Here is a 26392-nt window from a genome sequence, read left to right on the forward strand (position 1 = left end):
TCTGGAGAAGACAAATTCATTTTAATGGTTTCAGTAGTTCAAAGACAACCATCATGATGTGTCTACGTCAAATTGGAGCCTGGGTGAGGGAAGACACAGTTGTCATACAAAGTAGGCTGCCAAGGCTGACATCTTGTCCTTTGGCCGCCTGGGGTTGGGCTTCCCTGGTGGCCGCCGGCCCCGGGCCCGCCCTCGGCCCTGCCTCCTCCCCGGCCCACCGCGGTGCATGGGGTGACAGGAGGCTGCATGCTTCAACTCCACCAGCTCCTGGAACACAGGGTCACAGAAAACACAGCCTGTATGCTGTGTCTCATCGCCTGGCAGTGGGGACTTGGCCTTGTTGAAGTCCACATCAAGCAGGGCAGCTTCACAAGTATTGCAGGTGTCAGCAGACACCCGTACGCGGTGGGCATTCTCGAAGCAGTGAGCCACCACATTACACTTGTTGCAGGCCACCTTCCACTTGGGCCCTGAAGTGGGGTCCAGCACCAGGATTCCGCTCTCACACTCTACGCACTGGCCGATGCCCAGCATGCTCAGTGAGTGCTGGCAGGTAGGGTGTGTGCACTCATTGCAGCCCATGCCTGGGGGAGAAAGAAGCCTGGTGACACACACACCTGCCACGTATGCCTCCCCTCTGCCACTGGGTCTGCTCTCTGTCTCACACCCTGGGCCCCATGTCCCAGCAGAAAGTGCTTCTCTCTGCTTTGCTCTTGGGAGACACCCTTGCTGCACCAGCCCAGGTTCCTGAAGTCCCCAGATGTTATCAGCCCCTCTTCTCTGCTTTTCTAAAATCCCCTCAATCATCAAGGCCTCCTAGGCTGATGCCTTCCTGACAGATTCCAGCTGAGTCTATCCATCCTGTGCTTTGCACCCATCGCTCATAACAGTGGCTTCATGTGGCTCTCATGTCATTGTCTCACATGGGACTGTCCACTGCTCTGGAAGCTGCTGCAGGGGAGGAATGGGGCCTCATCACCTTGGCAGTCAAGCGGCAGTTTCTCAGTCACCCCACCAATGAAAGGGTATAGCTCATACTTTGCCCAAATCCCATGTGAACAAGTGGCCTAGAGTCACCTGCCCAATTATGACACAGGCAGCAAGTGGCAAAGAGACCAACTGATGCCTGAGTAGTACCTTGATACACTGGGATCATTCATCTCAGCACATGTGAGTGTGGAAAGGGTTGGGGTAAGGGACACCCTTGGTGTGAACAGGCATTACTGGTGATGTAGGGACAGGGTCACCACACTCACCTTTCTTCATATCTCGGAAGGGTGGGTGGTTGTAGCAATACGGGCACAATGGGTAGCTCTTGCCCCGGGAACCTGATGACCACAGGACCAGCTCGAAGTCATCCAGTGGGCACCGCAGCTCCTTATAGAGCTTGATGGTGCCATTCTGGGGTAGGGTGTAGGTCTCATCGCAGTGGGAACAGTGCAGGCGGCTTGGCTTGGCCTATGGCAGTGCCAAGAATAGGTAAAAAGAGTTGCTGGAGCCACAGACTCTCCTGCCTGCCTTCCTGCCCCTCACAATACAAAATATATAACATGCATGCAGCATGCCTTGTGTTTCTAGGCAAGGAACTCTTAATTCCTGGCCATGAGTCTCAGGGCACATAGCCTATACACAGAGACAGGGAGTTCTAAAGTCCGGACACCCAGGTTAATATTCACAATAGCAAGAAATGTGGTGTTAGGAAAAATGGACAGTGTGTGTTTACATGGCCTAATAGATTATGTAGTGTTCCTGGGGTCACAGGGACACTGTGGGTATGTATTGGTGCTGATTTAGTGCTCTCAATCATTCTATGTGACAACCAAGACAAAGGCTATTTTGTATGACTAATAATTAAGTAGTGGCCAAAGAGGTGACATAATTTGCCTGAGTTAGTGCCCAAAGGTGCCATGGCCAGGAGGGATGGTCACAGGTATTCATTCCCACCTACCTGAATGTACTTCATGAACCGATGGCACTTTCCACAGCGTGAGAGTGGCTTGCCTGTGGCCGCCAGGGGTGAAAAAGACACCTCCATTAACTCATCCATTCCTGAGAGCAAGCACAATGCAGAGGTCACATTCCTTCTGGTGTCTGGCAGTCCATCTTATGAAAGGCAGGTTGGTATGGCTCACTGGGCTGGAGTGGAAGGCCACATACATGGTCCAGAATCTGGGTATGACTGTCCTTACCAGCAGTGGGGTTTCTATTACCAGTGGGAGTGGCAGAGCAGCAAGTGTTGTTCCCAGTGCTGTGTATGGTGTTAATTCACCTGTTCTTTGGTATTGATAGTAATCATCAAAGCAACACCATTAGCCTCACCTGTAGAGGCCTGGAGACCAGATTCAAGAGCGGGTCTCATATGGGTGCCCTCAGCTCCAGAGTTTTGGTGGCCTTGACAGAGGAACCTCTGTTAAGGGGCAGAAAAGACAAGGATCTTACCAGCGATGGAGTCGACGAAGTAGTGGAACTTCCGCTTGAAGATATCTAAGGTATGGCCTAGGACCTGGCGGTAGTCTGCCTTGCCCTGGGCAATGAGGTTCAGTTGCTTCTCTACTGCGCTGCGGATAGTGGGGAGCACCAGCTCTGCATCTGTGAGCAGGCAGGATGACACTGCTGCAAGTACTTACACCAGGGTCCTGTCATCCCCACCAGGCAGAGCAATCTTTAGCCCATCATCCTGGCCTCTTCCTGGGATACCCACTCAGAGAGGCGGATGCTCCTCCAGCTGGATGCAGCCTCCAGGCTGGCTCCTCTGTCTCAAACCATTCCTAACTTTCCCCAGGGAAACCTTGTACAGAACGGCCAAGATTTGCTCCTAGGTGATTTGTGCTGTGGTCTTCTGTTTCCTATAGGTGACAGAAGGGGCATCTCCCAGGGACAGAACTAACAGACATCTTACTGAAGGAAGAGAGCCTTTCAGGTCCTCTTTTAGATTTTTCACACGTCCGTTCATCTATCAAGCAGGCCCTGAGTCCCTACCCTAGGCAGATCTTGGGCAGTACACCTGTGGTGGGAGCTAGGGTTATGTATTAGAGGCTGAGGGCTCACCACCATCTCAGGGTCTATGTGGAGGAGGCAGCAGAGCCACAGCCTAGGGGGAAGCTGGTGAGCCCTGGCAGGTCCCAGGCCTCAGACTCACCAATCTTGTAGTAACCATGAACCAGGACAATGCCAAGGTTGGTAGGCTTAAGCCGGCGGCCACTCTCCACAGAGACATAGTTGCGTTGGCAGATATTATTGATATGCACAGGGATGCTGGCGTCAGTTCCTGAAATGCATAGCAAAGCCCCAGTATTCCTCAGCCTGCTACTAACATGGCCCACTGGCCTATGCACTCCAACTTCACCCCTGCTCATCACGGGGATCCTGCCTCTCAGCCCTTCCCCGCCACCCCGAGGAGGGAAGATGGTATAGCCCCTGGTGCCCCTGCACTGTATTGGATCAAATTGAGTATCTTTTATGTACTGCCTTGTGAACCTGAGGATGGCTGTCAAATGGTGCTTATGCTAGCACTAAAGGACCTGAGGTTCAGAGAAGCTAAAGGATTCTGGCAAGGTCACAGTACTTACTCTGCAATGGTTGAATGTAACCTTGGCCTCTTCTACCTGGAAACTGTGGCTTCCAGCCTACCCCAGAGCCAGGACCCAACTGTCTCAGGGAGAGCTTACACACTCTACTGAACCCATTTCCTGCTGCTCACATTCTCCCTCTCTCCAGGGTCCTTCATAATTCCCAAGGCCAAAGGTGAGGCATTTTGACTGTGGTTTATGGGCAAGAAGGAAACTCAGGCTGAGTATACACATGTCCATGCTGGCAGGTGACATGCATCTTTCCAAGGCAGCTTTACGGGTAAGAAACTCCTACATGAATTTAAACTGAGAAGCCTGTCAAAGTCCCATGGCTTCTAGGCTAGACTGGAACCTGGACCCTACTGTGATAGGATATGCTGGCCCATGTGCATGTGGGGCTCTGTATCCCAGTGTGCTCTTGCCACAGCTCCAAGTGTGACAGGTCCTTTTTAAACAGCCCTGTGGCCTCCATCAACAGGACCACCCATCGCTCTCCTTTGTAAATAAGTACCCTCTTCACTGTCACAAACCGGAGATTGGGTCTAAACCACTGTATATGACTGCCAGAGGCTATGATATGGGATGAGTTCCTAAGCTACAACATATTGGGAAACCAGACCTACACTCCACAGCAGGCTGAGGGCTCTGTGAGCACCCACCACAGGTGCCCCAGCTCCCTGGAGAAGTAGGCCCAGAGCTTGATTCCAGGGCAGTCTTGCTCATCTGCCTAGTGAATCCTTTGGCATCCTAAAATAACCCTCTGTCCCATGGGTGCTCGTTAGTGTGCTGGCACTTCAGGGCACGAAGGGTGCATTTGGGCTTTGTGGGGGAGGCCATGTCCTGATGCGAAGGCCTCAAGAGCAGCCGCCCACGGGAGCTTGTCTGAATCATCTGTTCACACAGTGGGCTGCCCGTTTCTGACTGCTGGCTCATGGGCTAGTGCTGGGGAGAGTGCAAGTACAGCCTCCTGGTGCAGCCCTTGGAATGGGAACTCCCATGTCTACATCTGGGCAGGTGTACCCACCAATGCCATGCTTCTCCATGAGTGTGATGAGCTCGGCTTCAGTCAGGTAATCAGGCGGGCTCGTTTGCTTCTCCAGCATCTTTACCTCACCCACTGCGAATGTGTCACCCCTCTGACAGGTGGGCAGGCTCTCCTCCAAGGGCACACTCTGCCAGGGCATGATCTCTGTGAAGCCTAGAGGGACACAGCACCAGCACTGAGTACTCGTCCCGGGTGGCCCAGGCCTCCCACCTTGGGGCCTGCAGTTTTACCTGGTGAGATAACAGTCTTCCCTGAGCAAGTGAAGAGCTCAGGCCCGATCCGGAAGGAGATGGTGCTCTGGAGGTACTTGCAGTCATGGCTGACTGTGGCGATGAAGTGTCTGGTGATGTACTCATAGAGCCTCCATGCATCACCCCCTGCAGAAGGATCATGGCTAGTCACCTTGGGTCTGACTGGAGGCTGAGGTGCTAAGGACCCCAGAATGCTTCCTCTAGCAGCAAGGCCTTAGCACAGATGCCAGGGACAGCCTGCGCCAAAAATGAAAAAAGAGGAAGAAATGCCTGCAAGGGAAAGCCAGTCCCCCATGCTGGGTGGTTTCTTCACACTCATCACTCCTCTTTCCCCACATAACCTCTCCTTGTTTCCTGCTCCAGAGGTACAGGACTGTCCTTCTACCATCTAGTAGTATCTTATCCTTCTATCCTGTCTTCATACTCAGAGTTCTACAGTGGCTTTCCACTTGCGATGCTCTCCCTTTCCCATGCCGTCTAGCCTGAAAGCCACCAGCAGTCTTGGCCAGGTGGGAGCTATCAGGTGCTGCTCACCATCAGGCCCCACCACTCTGCCTCAGGTCCTCTTCCAAGGCCATCTGCCCACTGGCCTCTCCCTGACCAGCTGCCAGACTTCACTCTTGTCCTTGATGAAACAATATTCAGGTGAAGCCTTCACCCATAAAGGGAAAAGTAGGGGCAGAAGGAGCCTCCATACTGCTGAAGGCACATGGCCTTGTTGACCAGTGCACCAGGGCTATGCTGATGAAGCATCTTGTCATTCCCACCCTGGAAGACTGAGCAGTGCATGAAATGCGAGTATGTCAGCAAGTGGGGCACTCAATACCTAATTCATCCTCTGTTGCAGACCTCATGGGGGTGATGGGAGGATGGTCACCAGCATCATGGCCTTTCCTTGGGCGGTTGATACCTTCTGTCAACAACTGCTTGACCTGAGGGAGACAGGACAAAATAGAATGAAGTCTGGGCAGGCTCTGGCCATTAGTTCCATGAGCCTATCCCAAGGCCTCAGTGTAGGTATGTGCAGGAGCAGCGCCCACTCCCCTCACCGTGTCTGCCCAGTAGGGGTGGTTGGCCTGTTGCCGCAGACAGCCCTTCAGGTCAAAGTTCTCAGGGTAGTGGGTGGTTTCTGTCCGGGGGTAGCTGATATAGCCCTGTGTATACAGTCGCTCGGCGGTCTGCATGGCGTGCTGAGGTCCCATGCCTGTGAAAGACAGGAAACTCAGCTGGCCAGGAAGATGGGGAGAGCTGTGTGCCTGCCCACTGGCCTGGGCATTCTGGCTCCCCCCAAGATAGCAACCACCTCCTGGAGGGTGAGGGCATAGATGGAACTCTCTGCTATTGGCTAGGTGGGTACCTGTGCCATGGAACCTGTTCAAGGACAAGTTCTGGATCCATCATGGTGGACCCAGGGCAAAAGCCTGACAAGAAACACCATTCACCCTGTTCCACAGCACCACTGTCATGGTGTTCATGACTGTGGTGATGATGTAGCCTTTGGATGGCCTTTGCCCCACACTCTGGCTGAGAGCTGTATATAACCAGGCCCTGGGAGCTGTTAATAGGAAATCATCTGTGCTTCTTTTCCTCACATAAATTCAAGGAAACTGTTGAGTCTTAACTAGCAATCCTGTGAAAACGCATATTCTCTTTTTTAGCTATAATTTCTCTCATATACTTTTGTTTTTTCGAGACAAAGTCTCACTATACAGTCTAAACTGGCCTTGAACTTGCTTATGTAGCCCAGGCTGGCCTTTAACTCACAGTGATTCTCCTGCCTCAGCCTCTCAAATGCTGGGATTATAGGCATGTGCTACCACACCTAACTTTCTTTTTTTTTTTTTTTAATTTTATTTAAGGAGAAAAAAAAAAGCAGAGAAAGGGTACAATTTATACAGATTTACAGAAAAAAATAAACAATAGGAAATCACTAGTTAATGGATTACATATTGTCATCTTAGAAATAATTGTTCAAGTTACAAAATTAAAGCTTGTAAAGTGGACATTCCAACAGTGAGACTGCAAACAGTTCTGTTCAATGATCCAACAAAACTCAGTGATATCATTATCTATCTTATACACTTAAATATACATGCAGTTATATCATTTAGAGCACTTTCTTTTCCTCTCTTTTGTACAATGACTATTACACATTTTGGGTTTTGTTGCTCCCACAGTTCTTATTACTTTTTTGGAAGGGAGTAGAACCAAATGTGATATAACAGAACAGAGTCAATCAAATCAAAAGGTTGGACATAATAGATAATGTAAAATCATAATACAATGTGATCAACAATGGTTACCATAATGCCTCCTGCTATCTCTAATAGAATTGCCTATATCATCAGTTATAATAAAACTGAACAAAACAGTAAAGAACAAAACTGACAAAACCAAAACATTGGAGACATTATAGGTCTTCAAAAGTAGATAATAGTCAATCAGAATGGGCGTCATAATGAATCTCACTATCTTCACAGCTGTTGCCTAAACTTTCGAACCTGGTACTACCAAGCAAAACAGAATAGGGGGACATCAGTCAAAACAAGATGCACACCTAACTTTCATACAAAGAGAAATGAACCTACAAGAGACTTGGAGGCTCTCTACACCCTGGGCATCATAGCAAGAGAGAAGTGCTCAGCACAGCTAAAGGTGTTGATAATGCCCTGTACCAGGACTGATGAGAGCTGCCACATACCTGTCTCAATAAGTCTTTGGAAGATTTAGAAAAATAACCCTACATACCCAGAGCCGAGCTGGCTACACGCAGCATCTCCACAGTGTTCAGGGCCAGTGGCCTCTGCTTGGCTTTTTCTTTTCTGCTGGTGGCCTCTACCTGGAAGAGAGGATGGACTGAGTGATTCTAGGGTAGGGGAAGAATCCATATTAGAGGAAATTAAGATATAATTAAGATATGTGATCTACACTGTATTCAGCACTCTGAGGGCTGAGGCAGGAACTGTTGAGACTTCAAGGTCAGCCAGGGGAACTTAGCAAGATTCCTCTTTAAAAAAAGTGTGAGCAAAGGTCAAGTTCCATTCTTTTGGTCTCCCTGCAATCTAAAGACTAGATTCAATATCTATTTAGGACTAAGAAAGGAAAAAGAATGAAAATCCTTTTCTAGGGAAAGAGGAAACCTAGAGGAACAGGGAAAAGAGGAGCTAATGCAAACTTTACAGAAGACAGTGTCAGTCAGGACAAGGCACATGGGCCTGTCTCAAGGGCCATCACCACTGTTCACTGAATGTGATGCTGAGTAGGCTGCTAGCATTGCCATGTCTTAGATTTTTCAAGAGACATGACAAGTCAGAATTTAATGTGAAATCTTGCAAGTTTCAAATGTTAGTAAGTATTCTTTCATTAGATTTGAGGGCACAGAGAGGTAACCCAAAAATAGCAGGTTATACCATGATGGTAACTGTCCTTAATTTCCTGTTAACTAAAACTGAAACCCTGTATTACTAACATTGTCTTACTATGACTGATCTTATTTGAAGCTGGTTTGTTTGAATGTTATTTGGCCTTGACTGATTTTATTCACATTTAGTATGCTTGCTGGTATCAAGTCCAAGAGCAGAGGCAACTACTCTGAAGATGATAAGATGTCAAAGATATATATTGGGGGGCTGGGGATTTAGCTCAGTGGCTTAAGCCCCTGCCAGGCAAGTGTGAGGTTGTCAGTTTGATCCCCAGTACCAAAAAATAAATAAATAAAATATATAAATTCCAGGTTTAATTTTTTAATTTAAAGAGAATAAAAAAACATAAAAAAACAAAGCAGTAAAAGGGTATAAATAACACAGAATTTCAAGAAAAAAATACAGTAAGAAATCACTAGTTAATAGGTTACATATTGTCTTCTTAGAAACAGTTGTCCAAATTATAAAATTAAAGCATATAAAGTGAACATACCTACAGTGAGACTGCAGACAGTTCTGTTCAATGATCCAACAAAAGCTCAGTGATATGGTTTTCCTTCCTACACACTCAAACAGGCACTTACTTCCCTTAGATCACCTTCCTTTCCTTTCTTCTTCACAATAACAATTACACTTTTGGGTTTGTTTTACTCCCATAGTTCTTATTACTTTTTTTGAAGAGAATAAAATCTCAAGTGAGTTAACAAAACAGAGTTGGTTAGGACATAAGGATGGGCATAGTACTTGATGCAAAAATAGAATACCAGATGATCAAAAATGATTACCATTGTGCCTCTTGCCATTTTTAAAAAGAGTTTCTATATCATCAGGTATAATAGAATTGATCAAAACAGTACAGAACAATACCAATAAAATCTACACTGCAGACCTTACAGGATTTCAAAAGAAGACAATAGTCAAACCATAATGGGCATCATAGTAAATCTTACTGCCTAAAAAGTGGTTGCCTATACCCTCAAACTTGATACTATCAAACAAAATAGAATATAGTAAAATCAGGCAGAACAAGATGGGGAGAGCAATACTGGGGTTAAAATCAGGTTAACAGAAAAACAAAAAAGTTACTCTAATGTATCCTGCTATTTTTTAATTTAGTTTTCCTTTAATTGAAAAAAATAAGAAAAAATAGAATAATTTTTTTTTAAAAGGGTGGAGATCAAGAACAAAGAGACATTGTAATAGAACAACACAGGTCAGAACTGAAAAATTGAAGAATCATTTTGTTTCACCACCAGATAATCTAACATAATAGTAGTCACCATAGTGCCTCTTTCCTTGAATTATTTGAGTATAACTTTGTATACTATAGAATCAATCATATCAAGACAGCGTTAAGCCATTCAAAAGAATGAAAGAAATAAAGTGTATTTCGAGCCAAAAAAAAAAAAAAATGTTAGTAAGTATTCTGAAACTTTGTAAACACCACACAGGTTAAATGGTAGCTATCTTGGACTATGCTTGGTTGGCAGGCTACTAATTCCCACCTCTGGACCACATATTTGTTGAAGAGATGACTCTTTGTTTTGCCTACTCCTACAACAATCTAAACCATTCAGCATCAGCTCTTTGTTCTTGCTAAGAGCTTTCAGACTGACCAGTGCAGCACATTCTGGATTGCAGGCTAACAAATGTGGGTGCTAACACTGAAGCCATTTCCATTTGTGCAGCAGTAAAAGCCAGGTCATTTGGGGTGAAGTCAGGAGGTAGAAATAGAGTCTGCAGGAATGTCATCAATGCTACCAGCATAAAGCAGCTTTACTAGTGGTTCCAGGAGCTCAATCCTGGGCAAAATGTCATTAAAGGAAATTTGAAAAGGATAGGTCATAAGTAGCTAAGTAAAGTCAGGCTGTGCCTCAGAAACTCTGGAAGCTATCACAGCTGCAGAGCACTTGTTGCTATGGTGATGGACCTGCCCACTACTTTGTGCACTAATCCCATGCCAGAATGCATCACCCACTTCCTAACAGCCAAGTAGCATGTCCTTCTAACACATGAAACCCTCAAGGAAGAAACACAGTACCACCAAGGTGTAAAAGCTGACTGAAGTTGGGATCTCAGACCTGCACGCTGCTAGCTGAGTGGGCAAAGTCATCACATCCTAAACAAGGCAAATCCTTCTATGATTGTTAGCCTTCAATATCATAGAAAGGGGACATCTATGTGAAATGGAGTTCTGCCAAAGATAATGCCCTCTGGGCCTGGTGGACAGCAGAGTGGAAGCAGCTGAGAAAGCTCACAGGTATGAAGAATACCTGGTAAAAGTAGACATGCAGTACTTTGTAGTTACTGCTTTAACTGAAGTACCTTTGAAGTGTATGGGTGAATATCCATTTCTCTTTCAAAAAGATGTGTTTCAGAAAGAGTGAGAAAGACATGGCTCAGTCACTAGCAGAAGCTATCAAGACCCGTGCCCACCTAAGGCAAATGTGACAGGTAGGGGCAGAGCAGGCGTACCTGGGCTTCCTTCTCCAGCTTAGTCATGTTTAAAAACATCTGTGCAATCTCCCGATCGAACACTCTTACACGGTCCCAGTCCAAAAGGAGAGATTTGTCTTTCTCAACATTCACCTACGGAAAGGACAAAGATAAACAAGTGAGAAGTGTCCAGGTGATCCTACCACCAGGAAAGGGAATCAGGATAGAAGCGGGTTTTCATCCAGGAGCAAAATACTGGGGGTCTAGTGTCTCATAGCTGCACTTGTTTAGGGGTACACAGGCAAGCTGACACCAGTCTTTCCCATCCCCAACCCTCCACCAGAAATCATGCAGGCAGTCTCAGGAGGGTGGCAAAGAGCTGAGGCTGACATGTCCTTAAGAAGCATCTAAGCCTCCATCTCTTACTCCAACCATACCCACACCAAGTGCCTGGCCAATCTGTGTGAACCAGAGCAAATCTGTGTTATGTTTTAAATCTTACATCAAGCTTTGGGAGGCTTTTATTTAAAGAAAGGGTTCTAAAGACTTCCAAGAAATTTGAAAGCCCTTGGCCTCAAGTCCAGTATATTAGATCTGACCACTGCACCCACAGGCCTCTGAAGGTGACCTTACTTTGCACACTTGGGCAAAAATCACCCCCATTTATTCAAATTCAGTGCATTCAGGCCCAGCCTAGACTAGTACCCCAGAAGGCTGGAGGACCCCTTTTCCTGGGCACCAACACCTATCTCAATACAGGTATTTACACTTGTGCCCTTAGCTTGAGCAGTGGTGGTGAACTTATGGTATGTGTGCTGCAGCAGGCAGGTAAAGGCTTCATTGCTGGCCTCGTAAAAGTCACCCCAGCACTGCTCCACCAGCTGAATAGATAATAGCATACATAGGGGAAATACTGGCACTTGGTGATAAGTAAGTGGGTTTCGGGTTGCAGTTTGGGCACTCAGTCTCTAAAAAGTTCACCATCACTGGCCTAAGGCTTGCAGGATAACAATTATGATGATGGTAAGAGAAAATGTCTCAGAATCCACATCCTAAACTTAGAACATGCAAGCAGGAATAGAGGAAGGAAAAGAACCTTGGCCTGCAGCACCCAATAGGTCTCCGGTTTGAAGGACTGGATTTTATCATGTCTCTCCACACAGAATCCCAGGGTAGGAGTCTGACACGGCCCAAAGGAGATGAGAGAGCTGTCCAAATCACCATATTTCCCCTGGAAATATTTTGTCTGAAACCTAGAGGAAGTGATAGGGTGAGGGAAAGAAAAACAGATGGTCAGCAATTCACTCATGGCACAATCATCATGTGCACTATATGGGGTGGTACATGCAGGTAGGTGGCTGCTTCTCACCTAGAAGCCAATGTATGTAGCACAGCATCAGCCAGCATGAAAGAACTATGTGAGCATGTGATGGAGCAAAAGACCAAGGAGAGGATCCTACCATGTTGGGAGCCATCTACTATATTCTATGCATCCATCCACTGCACTGTCCTCAAAGCCTGAGTATGGATATTCTGTTGATCAAGTGGTGTCCTATGATTTACACCAGCTAATATAATATTCTTCAGGGTTTTTAAAATGTAAGAATTGCCTCTTGCTCATCAAGGCTCTGAGAAGCCTGGAGAACCACAGTAGGGGCCAAGCAAAGGCATGCACTTTGGCTGAAGGGAGGGTGGGGCATGCCTGGGCCCTTTGGGGAGCAGCACCTGGTGAAAGCGCAGCCAATGCGTAGGTCCAGCTCCTGGCGGGCATCCACAGATAGCGCCTCATTGTGGTCTGGCTCGCCCAGGCAGGCCATGGCATTACAGATATCTGTGTCAGTGATAGAGCTGAACCTGGCCCGGAATACTGTCTTCTCACCATTGTGGGTCTTATTCATTACAGGCAGAACAGCATCAAGGACCTAGGGGGAAGATGCCCTGGTTGAGACTGCTACATGAGCTCTGCTTCTGGCCCCACCACCACTGTTGTGTGTGGCTGCTTCCAAAGCTGAGCATATATATGTAAGGAACATTCCATCTCCTGTAGACCCTCCCCTTCTCTCTCCACAAATCCCTTCCATATTGCCCTCTTTTCTTGTTTTGTCCCAGCCCTCTCCTTAAATCTGCTCTTTCTTCTTTTGCTTCATTCCCATCAAATTAGGAAATGCTACTACGAAGCACATGTGGGGCTTCACAGTCTGGATCTGTCCCCTCTTCTTCTGGGATGAAGGAAAGCTGGAAAGAGCAATGGCAAGTAGAGAAAAGTCAGGGAAGGCAAAAGGAATGCAGAGGAAGAGGAAATGGGAATGAAAGGGAAGGCCTAGCTTATGGGTAAGGGCTGGAGTCGAGACACTGCCACAATCTGGCTGTGAAGCATCTTTATGGAAGAGAAGGGACTTTGTTTCTGAAGAGAGAAGGTCCCATAACCAGTTACCATCTTCAGCTCTAGATGCTAAGGCCCTGGAAGGGGAGCCCTGCAGGGGAAGAGTGCTTGGAAAGGGATGGTGTGTGATCAAGAAGTGTTGAGGTTGCCATACAAGAACCCTAACTACTCTGACCACTTCCTTGCTCACCAGAACCATCTCCGAAACCCCTCAGATAAAAGCTGAGGGTATAGAGACAGACAAGCAGGTGAACCGTATGGAACTACAGCCTTAGGGGCACCTGTAAGATCAGCAGTCACAACTTGCACAAGAGTGCCACAGCCACGGTAAACATGAGGTGGGGGTATACAGGGTGCTGTTACTGCCTCCTTGCAGAGAGGGTTATTGGGGGTGGGGGAGACAGGAGAGCATTCTGAGTAGAGCAGAGGACATATGAGGATGGGGGTCACAAGAGTGAGGCCTGGGAGAAATGTGGTGCTAAGGTGATCAACCAAAGATCCCCAAAAGGCAAAGTTGGATCAAGGATGCACTGAAAAGCCCATCTGCTCTATTCTGTTTTTTTTTTGTTTTTGTTTTTTTTGGTACCAGGGATTGAATTCATGACCCTGTGCTTACCAGGCAGGCGCTTATGCCACTGAGCTAAACCCCCGGCCCCTCATCTGCTCTATTCTGATGTTTGCTCATATGGTATGATGAAATAATACTCCATCAACCTTAAGTAGGTTCTGTGCATTTTAAAGTGTATGCAGAATTTCTAAAATAAAGTGCGCAGGAGAAAGCTTTTGTAAGTCGGTAATAGTTTACCACCTACTCAAACTTAAGAATGATGTGACTGTGAGTATCAGATTGGGGAGAGGGGTAGAAAAGCCTAAAGTGAACCAAGTAAGCTTTATACTCACCTCAAAGCAAATGTTCTCCCCTTCCTTGTCGCAGTCCAGCCACAGCACAATGTAGTCACAGCCTCTGCCCTCCACCTGCCACACAGCACCCGTTAATAGCACTGGGGTTACTCCCCCTGGGGACAGGAGGTGGAGCCCAGAACCTGGGTACATTAAGGGGACTGGTGTCCAGGCTAAGAAAGAAGCTATAGACTGGCCTGACCCCTCAGAAAGAATTTAGTTGAGAGCTGCTGCAATAAGACTCAGTCCTGCAATAAGACTGGCCTGACCCCTCAGAAAGAATTTAGTTGAGAGCTGCTGTTTTTTTGAATAACAAATCATACTTACAATATGATTTTAATCCCAAAAACCTAATAGGAAAAAGGCTGAAATGAAATGATCCTGATTATTAACAGTAATTGTCTGGGGTCATGTGCTTACAGTTTTTTATTGTTATCTATATTTTCTAATATTTCATAATATTTATGCACTTGCTTTAAAATTAGGGGGAAAAAAAACCTTCAACCAAACCATTACAAAAACAGGATGTGCTGGGTATGGTGGCGCATACCTATAATCCCAGCATTTAAGAGGCTCAGGCAGGAGCACTGCTGTGAGCTCAAGGCCAGCCCGAAGTACATAGTGAGACCTTGTCTCAAAAAAAACAAACAAAAAGCAAAATGTGTACTCTCCAGGACAGATAGGGATGTGGGCCTGAAGGTGCCTGGCAGACCAGCAGGGAGCATTCACAGGCAGAAAGGTGGGCCTAGGGTTGCCAGTAAAGGCCTCTGTGTCCCAGATGAGAATGGGGACTCAATACTAGTGGACAAAGACAGCTCCTCCTCACACACCTGCAGGAACTTCACCATGTTCAGCTTGGGGTTGGCCTCCTTCTTCTCTGTTGGAGCTTGACTGAACAGCTCTGCAGGGTCCACCTTGTCCCACTTGTTGTACTTTCCTACAAATCACAGCCACAGTGACGTTGAGTCACACTTCACAGTCAAAAAAGGATCAGCCTCTGAAACTATTACAGCCCTGGGAAGATGACTGTCTCACTGCACGAATGAGTAGAAGGCTTGGCGGACAAATGGTCTGGGTCACCTAACAGAGGCAGGGCTGGGACACAGGCTGAGGCCTTTGGGTAACTTCTATGACCTGACTTTCCTTGCCTATGCTACTAAGCTAATACCATCTCTGGCTACCCACTGGAACCAAGCAAGCTCTCATTAAGCTTGCTCACTTCCAGGGTTTTTTCCGTGACTGGTAGCACCATTCCTGGGACAGTTCATTTTGCCAGGGCTCTGAACTAAAGCCATCATTTGCTTCTCCAACTTGGATTTCTGTAACTCTTTCCCTCCATTCCAGCACTTCACAGAGCACACAACAGACATTTAGCCAGTCCCTGCAAAGTAGCTCTCTCTTGATCGCATGTCCAATACTTCCTCCTTTCTATATAAGGCTAGGTTCTTGCATGCTGAACCCTCTGATTTTCTTTTAGCCCCCCCCCCCCCCGCCCTTTTTTGGTACCGGGGATTGAACTCACGACCACGCACTTGCAAGGCAGGTGCTTATGCCGCTGAGCCAAATCCTCTACCCATAGGCCCCATTTCTGGTAGGCTAGGAGAATTAAATTAGAGCCAGGTTCAACTCCTACTTGCCTGCTGGAGATGAAGTTTGGGGTTCAAATGCTTGCCTACAGAGTCACCCTAGCCACTGCTGTGGTCACTGAGCAGCAAGAACAACTACTAAGGCTTTGCCTTGTGCCCGCTGTGCACAAGTGTTCTATTTTCACTGTCATACTGAGCCCTCACCAATCCTGAGAAGCAGATGACATCGATGTACATTTCACATGTGAAAAATGGCAGCTCACCAGGGGCCAGTTACTGACCCAGGCCCCATCCAGTGAGTTGTCAGAGTACAGATGCTGTAGTTTATACATGGTCTAAGGCGACTCCAAAGGGCATGCTGGGATCTTGCTCCCCAGAGTGGCAGTTTTGGAGATGGTGTGGTGGTATTAGGAGGCAGGACCTAGGAGAGGTCACTGGGGGCACTTCCATCATTGTTAGGAGAGCACCCTGATCCCTAGACCTCTCTCCAGCTTCCCGCCTCAGTATGTGATCTCTCCTCTGGCATGTGCTACTGCCACTGTGACCTGCCACAATATCCTTGCCAGAGCTGGCACTCCATTTTGAGCCTCCAAAATTGTAAGTTAAATATATCCTTTTTTATCTTTAGAAAGTTAGCCTGCATTAGGCATTCCAAAGTGGTAATGCAAAATGAACTAATATGCAGGTCAGAGTCTGGCTCAGACCCTTGTCAGACACATGGTGTTGTACCAAGACCCAGTGGGTCACTAATGCTGGCCCTGTGGAGGAAATGATAATAATGATAAAAGATGACAATGAAGCTATCAAATGACTGACAGACAACAGTCAACTCAGCAAAAGCACCAAAGCTCTCTGAAACACCTGATTGGGTCAGGCCCCTCCCAAAACAGATACCACTACCTCCTCTATACAGCAAGGTACGCAAGGCATGCAGTGACTATCAGGTGCTAGTGGGATAGGGCCCCAGGGCTCCTGGGCTCCAGAGCTCACACAGGGAACCCAGTCACTCTAATCCACAATTCATTGGATTGAGATGCTAACAGGACACTGGGCAGTGCTGTGCAAGGCTCCCATCTATAGGAAGGGAAGCATGGGGATGGAGCTCACCTAGGAAATCCAAGGTCATCACATGACCACAGACAGAGGTCATCTTGAAGCGGACTGGCTGGCCAGCGAAGGTTCCCATATACTCGTGGACTGAGCATGCCCCATTCAGTCCCTTGTGTGAAGACATGCCCCCTGGGGAGAGGAAACACACAGGGGTGGTTGCTGTGTTCAGCTGCAGATGTCATGGAAATCCCAGACCTGGATGCCACCTCTTACAGGACCAGAGTCCTCCTCCTTCAAAGCAGATGATATTCCTCTGGCCATGGTGCTAAGTGGGTACTGAGAGACTCAGTAGTACTCAAGAGACCAGAGCGTCTGTACACAGCCTCAAATGGAATACTCTCAAACACAAGAGCCCAAACTGGCTGGGAGTCAGGATGGACACTAGTGGTCTTTTTGTCTGTATTTCTGATTTCACATTTCACTTTGACTTCTGCCCCATGTTATTCAAACTTTAAAGTCATCAGAGGCCTTCTAGTTATCAAATCCTATGGTGTCTTTTTACTCACTGATGGCTCCTCAGTCCAAGTTTCTCAGCCCTGGGGATGAGATACCACCTCTCAGACCTCTTTGAACACCTCCTCAGCTGTACTAGAGGCTCTTTATTCCCCAACTGCTGGACCAAGGTGACGTTAAAGTAGATGCTTGCCACTGTGGATATCCAGCCATCCAAATTCCCTTAATATTTAGAGGGAATTCAAAGATAGGAGGGGAAACAGCACTTGACCAGCTACTCTTGTGGCCAGAAAAGGGAGTGAGGGAGAAGTCATTTTTGCTCTAGCTCCCCAGTGTATCAGGAGTGCCTGTGGCCAAGGCTAGGCCCACCAGCCAGTCTTTAGTGATGTGAGGTACAGGAAATGTGACTGAAGCTGAGTTGAGGGTATAGCAGGCAGGATTCAGTGCTGACAATGCCCATGACGTAAACCTGTCAGGTCTCAACTGGGGTAAGATCCTAGCTGTGTCTATCTCTTCCCAGGGTTGGTTCTGCTGCTTGTGACCAATGACCCTGACTGGCCTCCTCCTCTGACAAGGAATGCACTCTTCCCCTCACCATGAACTGTGCCCTTTCCCTGATACACACCAGGTGGGGAGTGCTTCATTAATTCTTACTGACCTGAAATAAATTTACTCCAACAAGGGCAGAATCACACTTTGAAAAAAGAAAGATACATCCTGAAAAGTAAAAATGACCAGGTTTACAGACCAAATAATAAAGAAGCTTAGTATTGGTTTTTCCTACCTCGAGAGAGGATTTTGGCGATGGACTGTGCCAGGGAAGGCTTCTCAGCAACCATGAACACAGTCTTCATCTTGGCTCAAGGCTGTCAGGGCCTTCAGCCCTTCACATTCGTTCAGGATGATGGCAACAAAAAAATTGAGAAGCTGTTCTTCTGTAGTCTAAACAACTGTCAATGTTGCCTCCTAAAGGGAAAAAAATTTAATTTTTGAGGACAAGAGTGGCTCCATGTCTGAATTATACTCAGAAAAAAGCAACACTTCAAAAGACCTATACCACTAATAAGAAAACACACTTTAAAAAAAAAGGCAAGAGAAAGAAAAGAAAAATTAGAGAAACTGGATGAAATGTGGCATATAAGCAACTTCCCTGGAATTCTGCTTCATTTGGGAGAAAGTGAAGTGACCCCAATGACCTCAGGTCAATTCTGTCACTAAACTGAAGCACATGAAGATGCTGGGGCTGAGGGACTTACAGGGCAGGGGCAGGATGCTGGCTGGTGTCCCCCCCGCCCCCACCCTGGCTGGTTTTTCCACCTCCAGATGGACTCATCCCTCAGGGGGGAGATGAGTAACTATAGTCTTTCCTCCTGTCCCTTGATTTTGTTGAATCCCTGGGCTAAGAGCCTCTTAGTTGAGCACTGGGCTGCCACGAGATACATTTAGATACATTTTAAAATGCAGATATCCAGACAGGGCTTCCCAGGTCCTACTGACCTATGAGAAGGCCTGAAATCCAATGGCTGGAGAGTTCAGTCCCTAGTGGAGCTTGGAAGGCCCTTTGTATCTACCTTGCCTCCTACCACACTCTACCTGTTGCTTTGAAGGCCAACCTCTGGCCTTTAAATTAAACTGGACACCATCATCTAAAGAAAGAGTCCACTTAAAGCCTCCATGCCTGAGTTTGCTTTGCTGAAATTCCATTAGACCTTCAGACTATAGCTCTACCATCCACAGGCCCAGCTCACTTCATTGCTTTCTGGTGCTGGGGCCAGAACCCAGGGCTTTATACATGCTAAGCATGTGCTCTACAACTGAGCTATACTCACAGCACACTGAGCTCTTCTTAAAAGAGCTTTCCTAGCACACACTGGCAGGATGAATTGTTTCCCATTGTATACTGTGGTTCTGGGGCTAGGCCTCCATCTCAGCCCACTGACCACTGTAATGCCATGGTCAGGTACTGCTTCCACCTACCAAGAAGACCAGAATGGCTCCAAATCTGAATCAGTATTGGGATCTACTACAGTTTTCTGGGCCTGGTATACCACTTAATATTTTCTGGTTGAGCAGGAAAAACAACAATGACAGCGACATATGAATGCACACCTCCTACTATGAATGGTACTATGAATCAAACAAGACCTTTGTACATGCTTAGTAAGCAGTCTGCCATTAGGCTATGTTCCCAGCCCACATTCTGCCTTTTTGAGACAGGGTCTCACTATGCATTGAGGCAAGGCTTGAGCTCACTTTGTAGACCAGGCTGGTCTCGAACTCGCAATGCTCCTCCTGCCTCAGCCTCCCGAGTACTGGGATTACAGGCATGAGCCACCATGCCTGGCTTGTCTTTTTGATCACTATAAATACAGTATTGTATTTTTAAAAATCCAAAATAAATTGTATTGAGAAAATACAATTTGCTAGGGAAAAAGTTTTTTCTTACTTTGTAACTTCTATCAGATGATTCCATATTCACTAAAGGTTTCATTTTTGTTTAAAAATGGAAACCAAGAAAATGCCAAAAGAAACCATGGAGCTTTAAATCTCAGTGTAAAGAAATGAAAAAATTTAACATCCCTCAAAACTCAGAAGTACTTGAAGCATGTTTAAAAGCAATTGGTTTCTTTCCTGTGAACTATTTGTATTTTTAACCCATTTTTTTTCAGTTTGGATTGCTGTTTTCTTATTTTTTGGAGTTTGTATAATGAGAAAAGTAGAATGATATGAAATGATATTTGATAACACTTGTCAAAGAAATTTAAAGCTAAAATGATTTTGTACTTAAGTATCTCACTAGCAAAAACTCAAATCTGAGCACATAGTGGCTGAAAATGTGGAGGAAATTCAAGTTGAACAACTTTTCCATGGGGAACAATTTAATGATCCTGCTCAAAACTAAGACACATGCCTAGTAACGCTGCTTTTTGAAATTAATCCACTGTTTCATTATTAAGCACCTACTACAGGCTTGGGCCAGTCCTGTGTGCAAGGAGAATGGCAGGAAGCAGCACCAGGTCCTATCTTCCAGGAGTGCCCACTGCAGCACAGATGTGTATGTGTGTGTGTCCATAAGTGGGAGGAGGAATAAGGCAAGACTGGGCCATGTGGTATTAGAGACTACTCAGAAGGACAAGGGAAGCAAGGTTCCAGAAGAGATGGTTGGGGGTTTTAGAGACAATGAAGAGGCTGGTGGGGCTGAGTGCAGCTGGTGTAGAATGTGGGGCTCCTCTGGCCTGAATTGTAGGGGAGCTGGGAAGCAGCAGAAGGTCTGAACAAAAGTGAGAATTATCTGACCTCACATGCTAAAGGGTTCCTCTGGTTGTCATGTAGAAGTGAATGACTGGACCCCAGGGAAAGGGTAGGGAGGGGTGATTCAGAGTCAGGGCAACACTGGAATGGGCAGAATATGTGATGAAGAAAGCAAGAATTACTTCTAGACTTTTAACTTAGGCAAAAAGGGTTCCTTTGTCTGAGAGGAAAAACTGAGAAGGAAGCAGTTCAGGACAGGGACTCACAAGCAGTATTTCAGGTGTGTTACATGCGATCTGCCATCATGACTGCAGAGCAGGCAGTGGCAGTGGGAGAATGTGGGCATGGAAGTGATCAAAGGTGGAAGCTGAGGAGACAGCAGGAAAGGTGGGGTTCTAAAAGGCAAAAAAAAGAGTACTTTAAGAGTGGCGACTGCCGTGTCAAATGCAAGCTGAGTAATGCAGCAGCTGAATTCTGGGCATGGAGTTGTAATTTCAGTCACTAAGTGTTGGGAGCCGTGGCACTGTCAAGTCATCAGACGCGGTGATTGCGAGGCCTGTGGGAAAGTACAAAAGCCTGAGCTAGATTACCCCTCTCATCGAGCCCGCCTGTGTGGCACCTGTTTCTTATCACCCCACTAAGTTCCCGCCTCACAGGGTAGTCTGCCTAGCTATTAATCCTATATATAGCCAGTACCTCCACCTTCGGGAGAGAGACTGAAGCACGCAAGGAGCCGCGGGGAGCGGACCGGTAGAGGCTTCGGGAGAGACTGAAGCACAAAAGGAGCCGCGGGGAGCGGACCGGTAGAGGCTTCGGGGCAGACTGAAGCACGGAAGGAGCCGCGGAGAGCGGACCGGTAGAGGCTTCGGGGCAGACTGTATAAGGAGAGAATAAAGAAAAGCCTGACCACCGCCAGACCTTGTCGTGTGTCTTTCCTGCCGGCCGGGAGCGACATCGACAACTAAGTAATCTTGATGGGAAAACTGAGCAAGTCAACTTTAAAGAGCCAGAAAAAGAAGAGGAAGTCACACTTTTTTATTTTAAGATAGGCAACATACCAGTATGTTGTACACAAGATGAGGCTGGTCCAGTAGAAAAGGAAAAAGTAAAAGTGCACAAATAGGGATGGAACTAGACTGCAGTAATACTGGGGTGGGCACAGGGGTGAGAAGCAGCTGGTTAGCCAAGGGTGTACAGCGGAGGTGGTGGTGTCCAGTCTGTGCATGTGTGTGTCTGAGACAAGATCTCGTATCTCTTAGTGGAGGAGGAATTGGACAGACAGCAGGGGGGATACTAGGGCAGCTCATAGCAAGGTGTCTGGGGTTTAGATAGGCTATCTCAGCTGAACAGGAGGGACTAGAGAGTGGGGGCTGAGTGGCATGACAGTAATAACAGACCTGACTCCAAGGAGGGTGGGAAGGGGAAGAGGAGAGTCTACTCAGGCTGTGCCCTGTAGGTTCCAGAACTGTAGAAAGCAAGGCACTATGGCAGAGAATAGGAGTCAAAGGAAGCAGTCCGCAGGGACAGAATGCTTGAGTGGGGCACATGGGGTAGGGGTGAGGGCCCTCAGGTGGTGAGTACTGACCTGAAGGGTGAAGTCACCCGGGAAGGAATGAAGGGATAGCCACAGAAGTGAGCCGTAGGTGCTGGTAAGACTGCAGTACAGTACTGTGATGGAGTGACTCTGTACCAGACATGAAATCACCAGTGACAAACACCACTAGCTAATTCTCTGAAGCATTATCATTTATACTAAAATATCAGAAATGACCTAATGTATGTCAACAGAGAATCAGTTAAATAAAAGTATGACACATGTATACAAAGGAACACCCATAGCAGTTAAAAAGGACTGAATCTGCTCTGTAAACATTAATGCAAACCATACTGCTCAGATAGATTACATAAACGTAGACATTTAACTGATGTGTAAAAATCACTGCTATCTGTGATCAAACATGTGGATATGGATAGTTTGTTTACAGTGAGTAGATGTGTCTTGGTATCACTCAGAAGTAGCAGAAGAGACCATAGTGGTGGGAGGGTCTGGAGGTCAGGACTTGGGGTCCTCCTGCCTATCAATCCCTTCTGTACCTTTTTCATTGGGTCCTAGGATATAGGTGGCTGAGTAAAAAGAATAGACAGTTTGGGATTTAAAAATAAAGTCAAGATAAAATAAAACCAGAAACTAGAAAAGAACTGAAAAGGACATTTTTCAGGAAGGATGTTAATGAAACTTCCTTCATTAAAGGGCCTCTTATTCTTCATGATGTGCAGAACTGGCCAAGGTCTGCCCTGTGCTCTCAATTCCACTGCTGCTGTAGGACCACAGTGACATCAGTAATTCTTCTGAGAAAGTTGCTCCAAATAAAACAATTTGTGCCGACTCAAATAAATACTTGGATATTTTCCCTAAATAAACAATTATCCCAGGGGAAAAAACAATGCTCCAGGTTGGCAGACCACAGGTGACCTCCCATTTCATCTCTGCAAGTCCCCAAGGCCCTCCCTCCCTCCCTGCACATGGTCATTCCTGCTGTTCCTCCTTCTCCTCCTTGGCTACTTCTTCTCCTGAGTCTATTTGCTTTGATGCCTGCCCTTCTGAAAACCATGCCTGGCATTGCTGTTTTGTCTGCCCTGTGGGTTGTGTTTGAGTCAATGCTGTATCTCTGGCACCCAGAACACACCAACTGTTTTCCGGGTGAGTGAATGAGTAAATGAATGAATGACCACAGTCTCTGTTCTCCATCCTGGGGAAGTTTTAGTGCTGCCAAAGATCAAAAGCCCAGAAGTGAAGTTTAATGGAGATCCAGAGACACACCTTCTCCCATCTAGAGAAATTAGAGGGAAATTGGCAGAGGGAGAATCTTGCGTGAAGATTTTGAGCTTCCTATTTCTGTAAAAGCTGGGAAAAAGCCAGGTGTGCTGGTACACACCTGTAATTCCAGCACTTGAGAAGCTGAGGCAGGAGGATCACTGTGAGTTTGAGCCAGCCTGGGCTAAATAATGAGACCCTGATTCCAAAAAAATCTAAATAAATAAATAAATGTATATATGTAGGAAAAAAGTTCTGTCCTAACATATCTTCTCAGATTCTTTTTTCTTTCTTTTTTTGTCTTTTTCTTTTTTATTAGTACTGGGGATCGAACTCAAGACTGCCTGCTTACAAGGCTCACGACTGCCTGCTTACAAGGCAGGCGCTTATGCCGCTAAGCTAAATCCCCAGCCCCTCTTCTCAGATTCTTGTGTCTGTTAGAGAAGCCAGGAGTTAAAGTATAGTAATGACATGCCAACTAAGGGTAGTCCTGATAGTGTCCTTGGGAGGGGTGCTGCCATTGTACTGTCCTTAGGAGGGAATGCAGAGTAAGAGAGACCAGAGTTCAAGTGGCAGGACTTGGAACCTGTGCTTTCTGTCCTTATAATATTCAACCTATATAAACATCCCAAGTGGAACAGCAGCCTTCTCTGCAGCAGTGCTTATCATTAAACTTCAAACAGTCTTCCAACTACTTATTTGGTTCTTGTCTTACAGCTCCTAGAACAGAGTAAACTCCAGAAAGATAGGTTTTTTCCCTTATTCACTGTAATGGTAAGTGAAGTGCAGGGACAAAATGACTGAATATATTAAACAGCAATTTTACCTGTAAATAATAAAAACGCTTTTAAATCTCTAAAATTGAAAACCTGACTTTAAATCTATAAATGTATTGTAAATGCTTCTGCTTTGCAATGTCCCCCTCCATGGTGTCAAAGTTCAAGAAATTTTACATCTCTACTACTCCCCTTCACAGCTATGATCCTAGGTTTTTTGATAAAATCATCAACATACTGACAATTCCTTCAGAGATAATTTTTCCTTTCGTATCTTAAAAGAGGTTACCTCATTTATTCAGAAAAGGGACAAAATTAGGCAGTACACGCAGACACATACATATCCCAATTTTAGATTGCACATTCACCTGTCAGTCTGTGCAACTATTTCTGTCTAACATGCACCTGTCTTCAATAGCTTCAGCTCTAAAGAAAGAAAGGTTCTAGTTCAGCATTTTACACTTGAGTACTGCACTAGAACTTTGTAATGTGCTGGCTATCACTGTTTTATTGGCAAAAAACGTTGCTCTTTTAAGGGTATGAAATCCTGGGGGAAAGGGCCTTGATGGTCATCTGGAAGAATGAAGAAGGCTGGTCTCAAAGAGAATAGTTTACCAAAAGTCACCGAGGAAGTTTATTGGGTTGGGGCTGAAACTCATGCTTCCTTACTTTCAGCCCATACACTTTACTTCCGCTGCATCAGATTCCACCTTGAAGACTGATGCAGTCTTCCCTGTGATTTATCTCGGGCCTCCTTCTTTTTCCATTGAGGCATAGCTCCCGTTTCAAAATAGAAACCAATGATAAAACCTGAATGCAATGTTTGCAAATTTCATTTGTACACTACCCTCACACTTTTACCTTATGAACATTATTATTCACTTAATTTTTTGCTTAAAAAAAAAACCAAATATATACAAAATGACCCAAATAAATTCTTAATGGTAATCTACAACATACATCAAGTTCAATCTTGTCTACTAAAGCTCCAAAACTGCAGTATGTCCTCTTCCAAAAAGGCACATAAGCAAGTGCTAATCAGTGTTCACCGTAAACATTCCAAATTGGAACTGTTATTAGGACTGAAGGTTAACACATGTTAGTATCTTGTCAACTCTCACCAGGGAGACACTAAATACCAAAATTTTCTTTCACATCAGTGTCTCATGAGCCAGTTAATTTAGCTTGGGAGTGGAGGCCTAGCAGTGATCCAAACAGCACTGAGAGTCCTAGGATTTCCTATTTCACTAACTTTCCCAAATATTTACAGAATCAGGAAAAGAAATGACCATTTTTAAAACTCTGTCTACACTAAGTATGCCATAGCTATAAATACCAATCTACCAACAAGTCTATAAGGCAGGCGTTGTAATTTTTCAAAACAGAGTATGGGTAAACCGAGATTCAGAACAATTCAAGCTATGTAGTGTCAGGTGATTTTGGCAAAGGAACTCCAGGGCTCATTAGCCATTATGCCCCAAATTGGGCCAGCCTGTCACAATCCTGTTTCCAAAGGCCGGACGGATAAAGATGCAAGACAAGGCTATCATACTCCCTTTCACCTCTACGAGAAATTATTGTCCCTGCGTTCTAGCTAGTTTGTTCACTAAAGTTTTGTCCCTCATCTACAGAGATGAAGTGAGAGAACTCGGACTCGCTATAGACAAGGAGGCAGTGAGTGGAACCTGCTTTGGCGTGGAGATTGTGCCGATCTAGACCTCTGACGGCCGCACAGCCTCCCAGAGCCTAAGCCTCCTGCCGTGCGATTGGGAAAAAAGACCTCACTTCAGAGAGCCGTGCGAGGGGCCGAAGAAGAAGAGCATTAACCCCAACGCGTGCTCCCTCCAGACACTGGGCTAAACGCTGGCCCGCTACCACCTCCCCGAACCCCCACATCCAGCTGAGGTGGTGGGTAACCCCAACAAAGGCGGCGATCTGCGGTGGGTCAGCATTCAGGAACCACGCCCAAAAAAGGCTCGCGCTAACCTGCAGCCGCCGCGGAGACCACCACCCACAGCTCACCGGTAGTCAGGCCGTGCTTCTCCTCCCCGGGCGGCCACCAGTAACCTCTACTTCCGGGTCCGGCAGCTTCTGGAGTCCCCGCCTCTGGCGTGCCAATGTCTGCCCTCCGACGCTCCCGCTTCCTTGTCAGCGGGTTCCGTGGTTTGTGCTTCCTGGAGCACGTCTGAAGTCAGTGCTTCTACTCATCAGTTTGCCTGGATCCGGATCCCTGCCGTCCTTCTCTGTTGGGTATCCAGGGGATCGATCTTCCAAGTTTTCAACCTGACTCTTCATTGCCACGGTCCGTAGGGGGTCCTCAAACCCCCAGTCTAGGGGAAACAATGACAATCATCATTACAATGATGATGAAAACATATATAGGCTATTACTACT

General features: G+C 46.4%; 1 protein-coding gene across 4 annotated transcripts; it reads right to left on the reverse strand.

Moving 5' to 3' along the window:
- Top3b (DNA topoisomerase III beta) lies at nt 1-26139 on the reverse strand. 4 transcript variants are annotated; one of them, XM_003478401.5, is made up of 18 exons: nt 26021-26139; nt 17940-18121; nt 16700-16831; nt 14837-14943; nt 14007-14081; nt 12449-12645; nt 11820-11976; nt 10763-10876; nt 7614-7704; nt 5915-6069; nt 5692-5797; nt 4845-4991; nt 4594-4767; nt 3140-3268; nt 2440-2589; nt 1949-2049; nt 1257-1458; nt 1-584 (listed from the first exon to the last, which is right to left on the reverse strand). In XM_003478401.5, the coding sequence occupies exons 2-18, from the start codon at nt 18007-18009 to the stop codon at nt 103-105; spliced, it is 2589 nt and encodes an 862-aa protein (XP_003478449.1). In that variant the 5' UTR covers nt 18010-18121; nt 26021-26139; the 3' UTR covers nt 1-102. The 4 variants fall into 4 exon arrangements, with proteins under 4 accessions (XP_003478449.1, XP_005007385.1, XP_063082213.1 ...); XM_005007328.4 differs by having other exon boundaries at nt 25985-26090; XM_063226143.1 differs by lacking the exon at nt 26021-26139 and adding an exon at nt 21104-21266.
- Nucleotides 26140-26392: the final 253 nt, after the last annotated feature.

The sequence above is a fragment of the Cavia porcellus genome, unplaced genomic scaffold (genome assembly GCF_034190915.1).
Source record: "Cavia porcellus strain 051 isolate PalLab524CR breed Dunkin Hartley unplaced genomic scaffold, mCavPor4.1 scaffold_16, whole genome shotgun sequence".
Lineage (NCBI taxonomy): Eukaryota > Metazoa > Chordata > Mammalia > Rodentia > Caviidae > Cavia > Cavia porcellus.